General features: G+C 42.7%; 2 protein-coding genes across 9 annotated transcripts in view; one reads left to right on the top strand and one right to left on the bottom strand.

Annotated features, from left to right (window-relative positions):
* TBCD (tubulin folding cofactor D) overlaps positions 1–4,403 on the top strand; it is a 119,137-nt gene extending 114,734 nt beyond the window's left edge. The window contains exons 38-40 of the mRNA XM_053994388.1: positions 142–251; positions 2,615–2,699; positions 4,052–4,403. Of these exons, the coding sequence (XP_053850363.1) occupies positions 142–251; positions 2,615–2,699; positions 4,052–4,063 (207 nt within the window). The 3' untranslated portion in view covers positions 4,064–4,403. The remainder of the gene's footprint in view (positions 1–141; positions 252–2,614; positions 2,700–4,051) is intronic.
* B3GNTL1 (UDP-GlcNAc:betaGal beta-1,3-N-acetylglucosaminyltransferase like 1) overlaps positions 1,122–15,993 on the bottom strand; it is a 105,798-nt gene continuing 90,926 nt past the window's right edge. For 6 of the 8 annotated variants that reach the window (XM_053994391.1, XM_053994394.1, XM_053994395.1 and 3 more), the window contains 4 exons: positions 9,076–9,144; positions 7,823–7,897; positions 5,356–5,442; positions 1,122–2,985 (listed from right to left, as the gene is read on the bottom strand). In XM_053994391.1, coding sequence (XP_053850366.1) covers positions 5,362–5,442; positions 7,823–7,897; positions 9,076–9,144 — 225 coding nt within the window. In that variant the 3' untranslated portion in view covers positions 1,122–2,985; positions 5,356–5,361. The remainder of the gene's footprint in view (positions 2,986–5,355; positions 5,443–7,822; positions 7,898–9,075; positions 9,145–15,993) is intronic. The other 2 variants (XM_053994392.1, XM_053994393.1) reach the window with 2 other exon arrangements.

Raw genomic sequence — 15,993 nt, 5'->3', positions numbered from 1 at the left:
GGCCAGGGGCTGGCCTGGGTGGTCCCAGGGGCTGGCCTGGGTGGTCCCAGGAGCTGGCCTGGGTGGTCCCCGTGGGTCCCTTGCCCCTCAGCAGCCCGTGTGTTTCTGGCCTGGCTGCTCGCTGCCGCTGCCCTCCCGCAGATCCGGAAGACAACGGCCAGCCAGGTGTACGAGATGCTGCTCACCTACAGCGACGTGCTGGACCCTGCCATCATGGACCAGGCCATGGCCATCCTCAGTGACACCAACTGGTGCGTGCAGTGCTGCCCCAAAACAACCCTGGAGTGACCAAAATTCAGTGTCTCTGGAAGCTGGGAGGGGGGAAGCCGTAAGAAGTGATAGCTTAGGTTCAGCTCTTTATTGCTTCCACTGCTGCAAGGAATTCCTCTGGTCTAAAGAGCTCTCCAGGATACTGGCCCACTGGAAGGGGGTGTATAAAATCACCATTAGATAAAGTAAAATAGCCATATTTTTCTAACAACATAAAAAGGGAGGAAATCTTGGAAGTTTTCCATGAAGCAGAGACTGGGCTGTGCAAACAGTCAAACTTCAACTGCACAGACAGTTTCTTGGCATTTATGAGCACTGGCAGGATTTGGGGAAAGGAAGGATCTCTGCAAGCTGGAAAACAACAGAATTAGCAGAACAGCTCAAATCTCCCATGAAATGTAATTACTCAACATGTTACAAGCCTTGTATTCAAGCAAAGATTTGGAATTGGAGCAGTTTAGATGTTTCCCAGGCACAGGATGGCATGAATTAAACCACCACTTCATACAATATAATTTTTTTTTTTTTTAACCTACTTTTACCTTCTGGCAGGGGCAAGGGAAGAGGGTCCTGCTCTTCATGAGCATGATCCAGTGACTTTTAGAGCAAAGGAATCATTCCATGAGCACCTTTGCAGTGGCAGGAGCAGGGAACCAGCATTTTGGCACTGGATTTTCCCCTTTCTACAAATTCTAGCATTGGGCATTATTACCTGGGCAGGTTTGAGAAAATACAGAATTTTAAGATAATAATTAGTTTCTTAGTTTTGCTGCCTTGTTAACATTTTTCCTTGTCACAGACCTGGGCCACAGGGCTGCTGCCCCAAACAGCAGTCACAGAGAACAGACAAATATAGAAAAATATATAATTTATTTAGTTATTATATTAAATGGCTTTTTGTCTTCATTGACATTTCACAGAAATAAATTTATCCCAGACAAACTCAAAGAACTAATACACCTTAAGGCTGACAGAGTTGCAGATTGCATGTTACATTGTTTGACTTTTATGTAGTTTCCAGTTTATTCTGTGCTTGAGCTTAAAGAACTTTATATTTGTGAAAAGAAAGCTGAGTTTATCATTAGGAGGGCTGGCTGCTGCTCTTTTTCTGAATTTTTCAGTGCAAAACTGGAAGAAGAGTCTCAGGTTTGAAGGAGTGGTTGCCAGCAGTTCTGCCTGTGGTTCCAATTCCTTGTTGAACTGCACGTGGAAGTTCAGGATTGTGTTGGGTGTGACTCAGAGCTCCATTAGGAAACCTGCAGTTAAGAGCAGGCTCGCTCAGGAATTGCACAAGGGGTTTGATAGCTGACACTGCAGGATGAGCTGAGTGCTGTCACCAAGGCATGGTGACAGGGCCAACACTCACAGTGGTACAGGAAAAGCAGTGGCAGTTCAGCTCTGCTCATAAACAACTGGGTTCCTAAATCAAAGCAAAACACTTCCCCAGGAAAACACTCCAGAAAAATGAATATTCTGTTTTCACCCTGTCATTTTTAGGGTGTGCCTGGCTTATTCTGGCTTGGAGCAAGCCCTGAGTGCCCTGCTGCACTCTGGCCATTGCTCTGAGATGAAAGACTAAGAGCTCATTTACTCAAAACTTAATTGTTTTACCTTGGTAGAGTTGAGCTGTTTACAGAAAAAGAGATTTGAATTTGTTGCTGAGTGTCACAGTGAGCTGCTTGTTTTCCTCAAGCTCTCCCAGTGCTAAAATAATCAGTGTAAATTCTGAATTACCCTAAGTATTAGCAGCAGGAAGCCAAATGAGAATTTGAAGGAATATGGTAATGACTGGGTTGCACATATTTTCCTTGTTGGGACTCCAGACAGTTTATCAAATAATTGTGTCATGCAGAGTTTAAACAAATTACTCTATAAATAATACACTTTGTTTAGGCACAGGAAAGTTTCCAGTAGTAAATAAGACAAATTGTCCAAGGTGTGAAAAAAAAAAAGGTTCGAGTCATTTCTGACTCACCCTTTCTTGCTTTTTCTTTATAGAGGGGATGGGAGAGTCTTCTCCAAATCTGCTGACTTTAGAGAATAAATTAAATGGACTTCTAATCAAAAGAGTTGTACAAATAAGTGGGTTTTTTAATATAAAACTCTATAAAAGACTAGTCTTGGACATTTTATTAGCCACTGGTTGCCTGTGGCAGATCTGACGTGTATTTGTGGTTTATCTGACTTAGGGTCCATTAATCTTCAAATGTGACACAGCAAAAAAACTCCTGCCATTTGAAACGTGCATGGAAGGACACATCCATTGATGCAGGGGTGATGGGGATCACTGAGGGAGTTTTATGGGTGTGTGTGAATTAACTGGAAACAACCTCTGCTCTCCCAGGGAAGCAGAGCTGCCCGTGGTGAGGGAGAGACGAAACTGCCTCTGCGACCTGATGAAAGTGCCCAGACCCCAGCTGGTGCCCAAGGTGAGGTGGGAATGTGCTCCAGGGGCTGCTTTGTTCATGGAGGTGTCCCTGAGGATGTTCCCAGCCAGCTGCAGAACACGTGGGATGGCTGGAGCTGCTGCCTGAGGCCCTTCCAGCCCCATTCCAGAGAGCATTCCAGGCTGGCAGCGCCACATTCCAGACACAGATGTGCAGCCACTGCTCCTCTGCCCTTCCTGGGGAAGGGGAAAAGACAGGAACTTCTCAATTTCAACAGCAAGATGATGACATGGGGTGGTGTGCAGCCCACAGCATTGCAGCACTGCCTCTGTGGATGAACAGCATACAAAACCATGTATATGTATAAATATATATAATGTATATTTTTAGATAGTTAGGACATGGCCACCCAACTCAGTATTTCAGAAGCAGAGAACTTTCTGCTTTGGTAGGGGTTCTAGAAGAGGTTTTTAGTGTTTTAAAGAATATGTGTCACTGTGTATGTATAAATATTTATCTTTCTTTAAAGGCTCATACTTAAGACACTATGAATACCCTTCAAAGACCTCCTGCTGCCTCATAGCAGTGTCTTCACTTATTTTCCAGTTTTTACCATCTGCTTTTAGTACAATTTTAAGAAACCTCAGCTCACATTTTTATAATTCTGAAAGACAAGAGTCTGAACCTCCTGCCCAGACAAGGAATTGTTCTTAGAACAAAAACTGAGTGTTGCTTTTAAAAGTTTTCTAATCAAGTAATAGAAAGGTTATGCTCAAAATAAGAGATCTTACAAGAAAAACTCTCTGTTCTCAAAAAACTCTTTTCTTTTAATCCTTAATTATTGAAGGCTGAGAGAAGGCTGATACTTTAGGAGAGAACTGTCTCGAGGAAAAACAAAATAATAAGAAATATCCAAATACACATCCAGGTGTCTCCGATGGAGCTGGTACAGGTGGGATCTGGATGTTTTGTGCTCAGTTTGGAACTTTACCCCTTGCTCCCCTGAACATAAGCAAACAGTCAGTGTAACTCTCAGCACAGAGCTGAGCCTGCAGCTCAGGGTGCCACTGAGGAGGAGGGGCTGTCCCAGCTGTCCCCAGTGCTGCTCCCAGCAGTGGGAGAAGCCAGAGAGGAGGCCAAGCATGGCAGGATAAAAAGGAGAATGAAGTTGGCTTCAGCTGAAATCAATACTTCTTTAAATTTTGTACAAATAAAACTTTGCTGGAGGGTGGTTCAAAAGTTCGTGGTGTTAAAAGGACTAAATATTACAGCTTTGTATTTTCTTTTCCGTTCAGGTTAGTTAATTACAGGGCTGGGACAGTGCCAGGACAGCAGTGCCACAGGACAGTGCTGCCTGCTGCATGTGACCTGTCCTTTTCCTTTCTCCCTGGCAGAGTTCAGCATGAGGAGGAGCAGGCCCTGGCTGCTGGGCTGTCCTGGAGCTCGTGGTGCCTGAGCTGCCAGGATGGGAGGAGGCTGAGCTGTGGCATCCTGACACGCTGGATCTCAGCAGAGCTGAGCACTGCACTGCTGGACAGGAGAGGCAGAGCCTGTCTGAAAGCACACGTGTGCCACAGGAAGACAAGCAAAATTCCTTGTTTTCAGTTTTTAATGTTGCTGTCTGGCAGGTTCTTGTCATGCTCTGTCACACTGACCTGTCTGGTTTGGTGTCAGTGGTTTGTATTTCCCTGACTGAACGGAGCCTGTGCTTGTACACACACCAAGAATTAAACCTGACCTGCTGCACTGGTCTCTTCAGGATTTATTTTTCAGAGGTGAGAAAGGCAACAGTCACTGATATTGAAATCATCCCCAAGCATCAAGTGTCAGTCCTAAAAATGACACTTGAAAAATCTGTCATTCCTGTGTCATAGTCAAACAAAAACATCCAGGTTTCACTTCAGCTGATGGCAAAGCCTCTCCTAACAGCTCTTTATGTAACTAATTCAGACAAATTGTTTTAGTGGCAAACTCAGTTTTGACAAAGGTGAGTCAGTTCTTCAAGCAGCTGCCAGGAATCCAGCTCATTTCTTACCCCCTACAAAATGAAATACTCTGAAATTGATCTTTAGTGAGATCAATGTGATGGGGAGGTCAAATGCACAGGCCACATCACATTGTAATTACACTGTTATTTTATGGCTGTAATTAAATCCCACTGTCCCAACACTTGAACAGTGGCTGTGTGTGTATATAGACACATCTCTAGGAAGGAAAGGAAGGAAAAATTCAGGCAGAGAAGCTAAAACCAAACCAGCTTCTCTGTGAAGTAAATGCTGCAAACTGCAGGTGTTCACTTCCACCCTGGCTGGCTCAGACTCTGTTTGGTTTTGAAGAAAGTAACTATAAATGAGATTATTCAATACTTCTTAAGGATTCCTGCAAGCTGGACTGGCAGCTGGAAGTAGTGGAGCTCAGGTTCTTCACAATTTACCAGTTGATCACAATTTACCAGTCAAACTGAGCGATGTGCAGCAGTAAAACTAATAAACAGTAAAAAAACTAGTAATAACTAGTGAAATGTAATGCACACAGCATTACCCTGGTGTAACTATGACCTCCTTTACAAAGGGGTTACTCAGCCCAAAGATTAAGTTAACAATGCACAGATGACTAAAAAGTTCTAAACCCCTGAAGGGTTTGGTTTTCCTGCTCCCAGACACTCAGAGAGCAGCACCCTTCAGGAGCACTGCCTCACCTTGGTTTAGTTAAAGTGGTAATAATCCATCCCTTCCTTCAGGTTCAGCATGCCCAGGTTTGTTTCAAAGGCTCCACCTGTCAAGTCCTGCGAGGGAAGAAGAAGAAAATGAGATCAAACTCATTTCAGGTTTGGGTTACTGATTCTTTAGGCCACAGAAGTCAGTCCCATTTGCAGAACTAAACAAATAAACCAAGGCTCAGGAAAGTTTCTATTCAAAAATTCAGGGTCTGTTGAAAAGTTAAAGTTCAAATCAGTGTTTGGGGGGGGATATCAGACAACTCCTCACTCTGCTGTGCTGCTCTGGAGCACACAAGGGCTGCTCTGGTGTTTGCCAACTCAGACATTGGCAGAAAATGGACCAAGGCAGGGAGTTGGACAAAACAAGTGGTTTGGGTGGATTCTGAGCACTGATTAGGTTGTCTGATAATGAAGTACTCTGCAGAGTTAAAGGTGTTTCCTTTTGAGCCCCAGTGAAGTTATCAGGACAGGAACTGGCCACATTTGGTCCTTGAGCAGCCTCAGTGATGTCATTAAAAAACAGGGCAACTTCAGCATTCCCGAGCCCTTCCTGGAATCCTTAATTACTGATCTTAAGAAATGTCACCAAAAAAAAAAAAACACCCAAAAATTAATGTTTGTATGATTGGCCCAGAACAGCCATGTTTTAACTGTGAATGTTTAGGATAGAAAGTTACAGAAATGGAATCCCACTGAAACTGGAATTGAAGGAGTTGGAAAAAAATTACCTGCTTTATAGAGGGGTTAAAAAATACATAAGAGACCAGATGCTAATTTAAGTGGGAGAGTTAAAGACAAATCTTTCATTCCCAGAGCACAGGAAAAACCAAGCAGGGCTGTACAATAAGAGATTTAACCACCAATTTTCTGAAAACTTTATACAATCAAACTACTTTAATTGCTGTGACAGAAAAATAAAAATCCCTTTCATTTCCAGCCGTTGGAATCCAAGCCAAGCCAGGGCACAAAGCAGCATTTCTAAGCATTTTGCTTTTACCTCCAAGCAAGAGCAAACACAGAGCACAAACCCTTGGGTGAAGTGGCCCTGACCAGCTAAAGCCACACTTTCATTCTCTTCAGCAAAAACTCACACACACAGAGCAGAATTCCACCTCCAGCTGTCTCTGAGGCCACTACAAAATGCAAACTGAGCAAAGATCAGAGGATGCCTGCTTCTTCCAGAAGGATTTGCTCTGCTACCAAAGCCATGCCAGTGCTCACAAGGGAGGAACTGCCTGAAAAAACAAATGAGCCAACGCTGCTCCAAGTACATGGCCAAGAGAGTCACTTCTTGTAAACAACCCACTTAATAAACACATCTAATCTCCAAAATCGCCCTCTTAGAGCTGCAAAGGAACATGCAGGTTTTGTCTGTATCGAAAGGAAAAATAGTCCCCTACCATGAACAGCAAAATAAAAGCCAATAAAGCCCCCTTAAAGCACACTTCCTTCTTCAGAAAATGGTGATGAACTTAGGTTGGTAAAGAATAAGAAAGCAGAAAATGCTCAGTGGCCATGAAGGGAAAAACAGACTGAAATCCCAACTGAAGTCAGAGACCAGAGTTTGCAGACAAGATGTTGTATAATAGTCTCATTGTAAGGGCTTCACAGATTAAATGTGCTTCAGAACAGGTTGCACAGATGTTTTGTCTGGGGACTTCCACCCACTGTTATATGCAGTATGAAAAATTAAATTAGTTGTAATAGTACTTGCTGATCCAAGAGTTTATCAACCAACAGTACATGATAATGCCCCAAGGCACTCTCAGTCTGGCTTTACAACCCAGGGTCATGAGCCCAGAGTTGATCATGAGGCTGGGAGTGCCAAGTTAAAAGCAGCTGATCCATCCCTGAAGAGATCCAGCACAGCCTCAGAATGTCAGTGTTGTGTGGAGCTGCAGGTTTTAGTTGCTGCCTGAGGGTTTTTATTGTTTTTTACCACTGCAATGTATTTGCTATTTTAAAGCTTCTGTGTTTTAACAGCAGAAGAACTGCTGGTTATCATCTTCTAATTGTATTATCAGGGCAATTAAACCAGTTGAAATAAGTTACCACAGTCAGATAGAGAAGATGCTTCAGACCTGGCAGGGCCAAACAAAATGGCTTTTAAGGTCTGATTTAAAAACAAAGCCTTTGCCATACATGGGGCTGCAAAATACCTGGCCCAAAGGAGGCTGAGTGCACGTGCTCATTGGGGTATATTTGGTAATGGGCAAAGAAGTACAACAGATCCAGCTCCTTCACAGAAGCTGTCCCTTTTCTTATTCCTAATTTTATCCAATGTTGCTGATTTAAATCCCAAAACACCCTGCACAATCAATTTGATAAAAAAGCCATTCAACTGTAGAGCAAAAGCTTCTGGGAAAAGCCACTTAGAGTAAATAGAAACTCATTTTCCTGAGGAGCAAATGCTGCTCCTGCAGGGGAAGCCAAAGGTGGAACTCACCAGCTTCACGCAGATCACGAAGGGCGGAGTCGCGTCCCTGAAGTGACACACAGGAATTTTTGGTTTTGGTCTCTCCTGCAGGAGGAAGGGGTACAGAAACACTCAGGTTACTTGCTAACTTGGTTTTAGGAGCACTAAACTCTAAAAGGGGAAAAAAATATGTTGAGCTGTGATGCTGAAAAGACCTTGCTCATTCTCTGTGTTTCAGTGCCCATCACATTTCAGTGCAGTGAAATTACACCAAATCTGAATTTGGAGCTTTCTGCTGCTGAGAGGAGCAGGTCTCACTGCTCCACTGCTTCCTCCTCACCTCCAAGTTCTACTTCCAGCCCTTTCCCAAACAATTCCCTCTTTGATCTGATGGCAAGGTATGCAGCTTCAATAGCCTGTCCCATAACAAACTATGTTCTTCTTTTTTTTTGGTTAATTTTTTGCCATTTTAGTGAACTGTGCCCTCAGACAGCATCAGAACAGGCACCAGAGCAGAGACAGAGGAGGATCTTTCCCTCAGGGCTAAAGCTCAACTGGGACTTCAGCACAGATCCAAGCAGCAGGATTTTCTAAGGATTCACATTTGCAGTACGATCTGCTTTACAGCTGATCTGAGAAAATGGGTTTGTTTTAGGAAGACCCATGCCCAGGATCTGTGTCAGTCATACTGACAGTATTACTGAACTGCTGGGCAGTGAGTCCTCAGTATTCCAGGCTGCAGTGCTGATCCCAATTGCTTTCATGCAGCTCAAAGCACTCGGTGCTTTCCCAGTATGGAATTGCACAGCTGCTCCAGGCTAAGCTCAAGCTGTACCTGAGGAGGGGCCCTCCTGTCCCTCCTTCCCTCAGTCCCACTCCCACCAGGTACAAGGATCTGGCAAACTCAGGGTAATTTGATTCATAAGATAACTTATTGGAAAACTTACAATTTGGAGGGTTCCTTCCCATTATCCACCATAAACCAAATTCTACTCCCATTTAGAAAACACACCTGTCAGTGAAGACTGTTTTACCCCATCATCAGGATCCTTTCAGAATAAGTATTTTTGTCTTTCTAAACTGACTTCACTGAGTGTGAAGCTGACAGTCCTGGCTCCAGTTTGCATTCCAGTGTCCATCCCCAGCCCTCCAATCTTCTGTCACGGCCTCTTTACCAAAATGAGCTGCTGCACAACATACAAGATCAGTGACAAATTCCTTCATCACATTCCCCAGGACACTTCTAGATCTCAATAAAGAATGCAAGACTGCTTATAACTCACCTCAGATTCCTCATAAGTGTAGAATCCTTTTGTTATTTTCTTTTCATCGACATCACAAAATGCAGTTACCTGGAAAACAGAAGCAGAATGTTTCAATAACAGCATTTCACCTGTAATGTATCTGTGAGCAGAGCTGGAGGTGTGGGGATGGACACAGGAGTAGGGCAAAGCACCCTGGGCCTCCTTTGGAGCTTAAACCCTGATTAAGTCCTTTCTGGGTTTATCTCAAGGAGTGGAGAAAATTCTGCAGTTGTCTATGAGCTCATTTTGATCTAAGTCACTGACTGCATAAGGGAACACCTCCAACCCCTTCCTCAGGGAGTAAACTCAACCCAGAGACCAGTTTCCTCATTTTGGCACTTCCACTAAACCCCAAGATGAGATGTAATAAAAACCTCTCTCTTCCTGTCCACCCCAAGCATGGGATGTACCCCCAGACACCTCGGGACCGTGGTGCTGCTTTGGGTGCTCTGCAATACCAGCCTCAATTCCAGGGCACAGCACAGCACATTTGGGAATTCCTATGGTTATGGGCTCGAATTTCAACTGAAAAGTTCAGCAGATCTGATGTTTAAACACAAATAATTACTGCTTCATTTTGCTTATTCTTACTGGAGTTATGAAAGCATTATTTGCAGCCCTAGGTGCCAGATATTTCAGATGGGTTTTTATTTGCATTCCTCATAAATATGCAGGCAGAATAAATGCCTGCCATCTAAAATACACAGTGGCCTTATTTTTGAGACACTAGGTTGCCAGGAAGATTTTGGAAGACTTTTTAAAATAAACATGGCTATGTTTTCCTCTGACTTCCGTTGGATCTATTCATATTATCTACATGGAGCTCTTATGCTGAAGCAGAACAGTTGAGATAGTTAAGGTCATACAGAAATCAATTATTCTGGTGAAAGCTGGATAGCAGCTTTCATATCTTTTTAATTGCTGCATTAAAAATTGATTAACAACACTTACTGCTGAGAAAATCTGAAAAGCCAAACAGCTGTTTATTAATTTATTAAGTTAGAGAAGGCTGAAAGGGCTGGCTGGCTTTCCGTGTCTAAAATCTCTCTCACACATTTTCTTCCTGTGATTAAGATGGTTTTCTTTTACCTAAAGTGACCTCATTCTGTTTGTGTAGAGGGTTTTTCTAATACCATAATATCACTTCCTTCATTAAACATCAATGGCAAGAGAATGCAAACAAAAGTCTCAAGGGACTGCAAATAAGGCTGCAAAGCAGCAGTGTCCAAAGCAATGAGGGAAATGAGGGGATAAACTGGAGGGGGTGAGCAGGGACAGTCCTTGGAACCCCTTAGAGGGACACAGTGAGACCTGGAGAAGAGGTTGCTTCCAAAACAGGCACCAAAGGAAGAACAGGACGTTAAGGAAACACAGAATTTCCACTGTGGGGCTGTGTGAGTGAGGAATCACATCAGGGGCACACACAGAATTTGCTCCGATGCAGGGATTGCACGAAGGACATGAACCCTGTGTCAGCATTGGAAGGGAAACAGAAAGGAAGGAGGGAATTCAGGAGGGTCCTGGAGATTGCACAAGGTGTGTGTGGCTGGTGCAGCTGGGTTAGAGCCACACACACAAGCAGCTCCTTCACAGATTAATCCACTTTACATCCCTGGCCCTATTTCCATGCCCACTGCAATGCTTTGGGGTAGCTGGAAAATCAGATGGTGTGGATGTGTACATACACACAGATATATAAATATGTGTGTACATGAAGGGAACCAGTAGAAGTCACTGTGGGAAGAGAAGTTCCCTGGCTGTATTCTCTTCATTCTGTGCTAACCACCTTTAAAATTCTCCAATATTTAGCAAATCTCAGTTCTACTTGTGTTTCACTGTGCTGGAAGCTGTGATCATAATAAAAAATATTTAGCAAGATATGCCTTCAATGTCAACCCTTTGTTCTAGGAACAAAGTCCAATATATTTACTTACTGTCCAATAAATGAAGCTATTTTTGGAGCTGATTATGCTCTTATAGATAATAAAAACCAAAATAAACCACCAAAACTTATGACACAAAGTGAAGTGAAATTCTATTTACACTTCTCTGTCAGTACCTGAGACTTGAGCTGCAAGATCTGTGCTGGAAAGTCTCACTGTTCACCCTCAGTGTGTTATAACCCAGTTATCAGAAACCCCTGACTGGTGCCAGGACTTCTCAGCATGAATTTCTTCCTAATATCCAGTCTCAATCTCAATTCCTCCTTGTCCTGTCACTACATCCCCTTGTAAACAGCCTTTCTCTAAAGACACTTTTGTATCACTAAATTGCCATTAATTCCAACCTTCCCTCTCACCCTGGGCCATCACTCCATTTTCTGGGTGCAGAAAACTCTGCCCTTTTCCACAGTGATTCCCCAGCCCCCAGAACACCCCCACACAAACCCCTCTGTGAGAAAAAAAAACACAGGTGAGTCTGTGACAAATTTCCCCTGGAAGATGGAAAAAGCTCAAACCCTTTTTGTTATCACTGAGGTATTTCCCTGTACAATTCTCAATGGGCTCAGGCAGCTCAGACCTGGTATTTACAGTAGTACAAAACAGGTCAGACTTGAATGGGTGATTTTGCTGCAGCCTGCACACCATGTGGGTGGCCAAAATGTAAGGCAACTATTTTTCTGACACACACTATTTATTTTCCAATTAAAGCAAAGCTATGTTTGGAGTCTAAATACAGGACTTAGGCAGAGTTGTTTATCCTATAAGGAGAAGTCAGGGCATCAGGCTTATGGGAGTTATTTACTTTATACACTATCAGGACAAACCCAGAGACACCTATTTATTTTCCTGCATTAATGGGCCTCTTTCTTGTAGCTTTTATGAAGAACATCTATCCACACATGAACTCCTGTCTCCCTGTGAGAAACCTTGAATTATAAAGCCATAAAGGAGTCTCAATTTGCCTTTTTCCCCCTCTCCTTTTAGCAAAATTACTCTTTGGCATTAGCTCTGACAGCATGATGCCACTGAGTCCTCAGATCACATTTCAGTATTACTAAAATATATGAATTATTACATGTTTGTGTTCTGAACATGTATAAAAAACTGCCCAATTACAAAAATTCCAAAGGAAAGAACACTGCTAGTTCTCTGAGCACAAAACTGGAGGAGACAGCTGGGTACCTGCTAGAGGCAAGCTAAGGAACTGCTGTAAGTCATTTTTAGAAATATGGATTGCAACTTCCATTAACAGTGGTGTAAGGGGAAAAGGAGAAATCGCCTTCTCCCTTCTAAAAGAAAGTTTACATAGCTCGAAAGATAAGATATTAACTCAGAAACAACCTCTGCTAGGGGAAGACACGTTTGAGGAAGATAAAAGCCTTTCTCTGGCTGGCTCTTCCTAACAAACACCGGGGCTCTGCAGGGCCAGGCTGGGGCCATCAGACCTCCCTGGGGAAAAGGAGATTAATGGGCAGCAGATCCTCCTCCAGTGCACAACAGGGAAGTCACTGAAGGACCAGCAATGACAGAAGGGTGCCTTGGGGGGCAGCTGGGACTACCTGCCTGTTTGAGCTCTGCTGTGATTGCACAACTATTTCATTGCTTGTTTCCTGTGTGACTGGTTGGCTACTGCAGAGAGTGTTTCCTCACACTTCCCATTCCACTCAGATTTCATAATGGAAAAACTGAAAGATTTCATCAGCTTAATGGTGTCCTTTTATGGTGAATGATCTCCACAGGATTTCATTCCCCCATCCTGTTTTCACCTGTGGTTTGTATCAGCCATTTACAGAAAACAACAACCTGAAATCAGCATATTCTCAGGTCATGAAGGACATGAGAGGCAAGTTCCACATGGGAGAGTGAATAACTGAGTAGCACCTGACAGAAAACTGGAAAACCCTTTCAAAAAATGGTCACCTGCACACTGTGACTTCTCCTAACATCAGCTGGTCTCCTCAGAGTCACCTCCAAAGAGACAACCTGCAAACCCTGCAAAGTCCTACTGAGCAGATCTCCCCTGCTGCATTCCCTCCCCATCTCATGCAATCCCCCATCTGTTTTAAACTTCTAGTGACCCCTGTTAATTCTTCTATTTATAATTCTTTCACTGAAGCTTGTAGAAAGCCTCGGGAGCATGTTAATATACATCTCTGCAAAAGCAAAATCAATTTTGGCCATTCATGTCAAAACAAAGTAACTGAAAGCATCACAGTGCAAGTTCAAATAGATGCAGCTAATGAAAAAACAGGACAAGAGACACACAGAGGCATGAACAGCTTCTGTTGTGCCATGAAACCAGCAAGCTCCTGTCACAATCTGAGTGATTTTCTGTGCCAGGAGCTGCCTTTATTTCACCTCTTTAGCACTACAGCCAGCACAGAAGCTGTGGATATCCTTAAATCCCAAGAATCATGATTCCATTTAGACACCATTCCACTGAAGACAGCAGCAGCTTCCCCCTTTTGCACACATCCACAACAGAGTCACTGGAGGATTTTAACACCAGAATCCAACATGCAAAATCACTGGACATAAAACATTTCCCTTGTTATGTACAACATACACCTGCCTTCATAGGTGTGGGACCTCACTGCCAGGGACTCATCCCTGCAGAGGAAATCTGGGTGATGCCAGGCACGTTTTGGGCGTGCACAGCTCTGTGCTGACAAAACAGAGCTTGGAAAAAGCACTTCCTCCCACATGGAGGGAGCAGGGAGTTTTCCTGGCCAAGAAGCATTCACTACAGTCCAAACTGAAGCCTCGATTTACCCCATGTCATTTTAGAGTGTTTTATACCTGGATTTAACTAAAACTTTCAAAATTCATCTCTCTCCTTGTTCTGGAGCTTTTAACTCACTTTCACATTGCCCTTCTGCTGTCGAGGTGGGTGTAGCATTCTCCCCTTTATTCATATTTCTTTGCTTTCCAGGCTCTGATAGTGCCACTCACACACTTCCAGAATGGTTAAAATGCTACAAAACTTGAACATTTCTTGTGTGTGGGATGAGCTGAAGGACCAGAGCTGCAACACGAGGTTTGGTGATGCTGCTCTTGGAAAAAAAGGCGAAGGGAAACCAATGGATGATTTTAAATGGTCGATGAGCCAGGGAGAAGGGCCTTCAAAAGACTTTTTCTGTTTGCCACCAGCAGACAGGGTTGTCACAGAGGAATGGCCTGGCTGTGTACAAGCACTGTTTCCAGCCCACTAATGAGCTGATGCTTATTTGGTCCTTTCCCCTGCTTTTCCATGAGCCACTGGAACGCTATTTTCAGCCATCGGAAATTACACAAAACGTTAATGCTTAAGTTCTCCTTTTAGCTGAAGTTCGATGGAGAATAAAAGAGCAGACAAGACAGCTCAGAAACCCTCCAGGCACATGGAGCATCCCAAAAAACATTTGGTTTCCATCTTCGGCTGCAAATTATAGACACAACGGATGTGTTTTAAACAAAAAAAGGTCTGTTTGACTTCATTCTTGCAGAAACGCTAATACTGAACCACTGTCAGCAGTGTGAATCAAGAAGGGGACAGCCAGGAAGCAGAATTTCCCTAAGAATACTGAGATTGTGGTAATTAATTCATTAAAAAAAAAATACTAGTGGGATAATTTTTTTTCGTGTGTTGCTGTTTAGCAAAAATACTGAGCCTTGGATTTTTGCCTGACTCCTTTGGAGACAAAACATCATTTTAATATTCAGCATACAGATGGCTGAGGGAAAAAGGAGAATTGCTGAGGTGTCCTTTTCTCTTTTAACATAACCACAGCTCACATTCACACTGTTTTCCAAACAAACTAAAGTAATAATTTGTTAGTGAGTATGAACATAGACAGACTGCTGCTTCCTGGAATTGCCTGAATTTTGTTTTCTAAGAAACAATGCTCTTTGGCACAGGGCAGAGCTGGGCTTTTCAACATCCCACAAAGACCCTGTCAGCAGAAGAAATGCAATTGCTTTGTTTACCAGGTTCTAAAAATACTAGAAACATTTTTTCTTTTCTAAAAAAAGATGTTTTCTTACACACCCTGACAGTTCAAATTATTTCATTCTCTTCCTAAGGATTTAGTAGAGTCCAGGTTTGTCTCAAAATTACAAAATAATACAAGCTGTATGTAGTAGGGTTTTTTGAGGGGGGGTTATTATTTATCCTAGGAATATGTGTCCCAAATTTTCTGCAGGTACCTGGTGCCAATTGAGAAAACAACCCTGCAGTGACTCCACAGTCCAGCCAAAGTCAGTCAGGACATCTGATGAAATTCTGCATCTCAATAAAAGTATGCAGACAAACAAAGCATAGGTGAAATCTCAGGAGCCTAAACTGACTTAAAGTATAAAACCAACTAAAATTAAGTTCAGTTGGCTTTATACTTTTATAGATTTTTATATATGCAAATAAAATATAATTGTCATTATGATTATTATTTATAATAATGAAATAATATCTAGAATATAACTGTCATAATAAATCAATAAACAAAAAAATCATATTTCATGCACAGGCCTGTCCTCTCCAAATGAAGCAACTGATTCATTTAATATCTTTTCATCCAGCTCACCCACTGCCACGTGATGGCAATGACTGAGGGATGGCACTGCAATGGCACTGGAATATCAAGCAGGAAATTCAGTTCAGTTTTTGCTTTGTACATTTACTATCTGAGTCTCCCATGCCTATTCAGTAATTCTAACTGTGTGTATACAAATGTCTTCTATTTTTTATATGTGTGTGGTCTGAGGGCCACAACATTAATCAGGTTTTTATATGTATTTGTCATTTTGTCTTCCCATCCATATTCTTAAGAAAAGAAAAACACATGCAGCAATAAAATGAATGTTCTGTGGGTCTTTATAAGAAACAGCCATTTGACATTAGCCCTAAAGCCTTTATCTAACACAAAGTTATTATGTTATAAAAATAAGGTATTTAGACTCTTGGACAAATATATCCTGA

Source organism: Vidua macroura, chromosome 19 (genome assembly GCF_024509145.1).
Source record: "Vidua macroura isolate BioBank_ID:100142 chromosome 19, ASM2450914v1, whole genome shotgun sequence".
In the NCBI taxonomy this organism is placed as follows: Eukaryota; Metazoa; Chordata; class Aves; order Passeriformes; family Viduidae; genus Vidua; species Vidua macroura.
The sequence above is the reverse complement of the archived record's forward strand: the minus strand, read 5'-3'. Positions and strand labels throughout refer to the sequence as shown.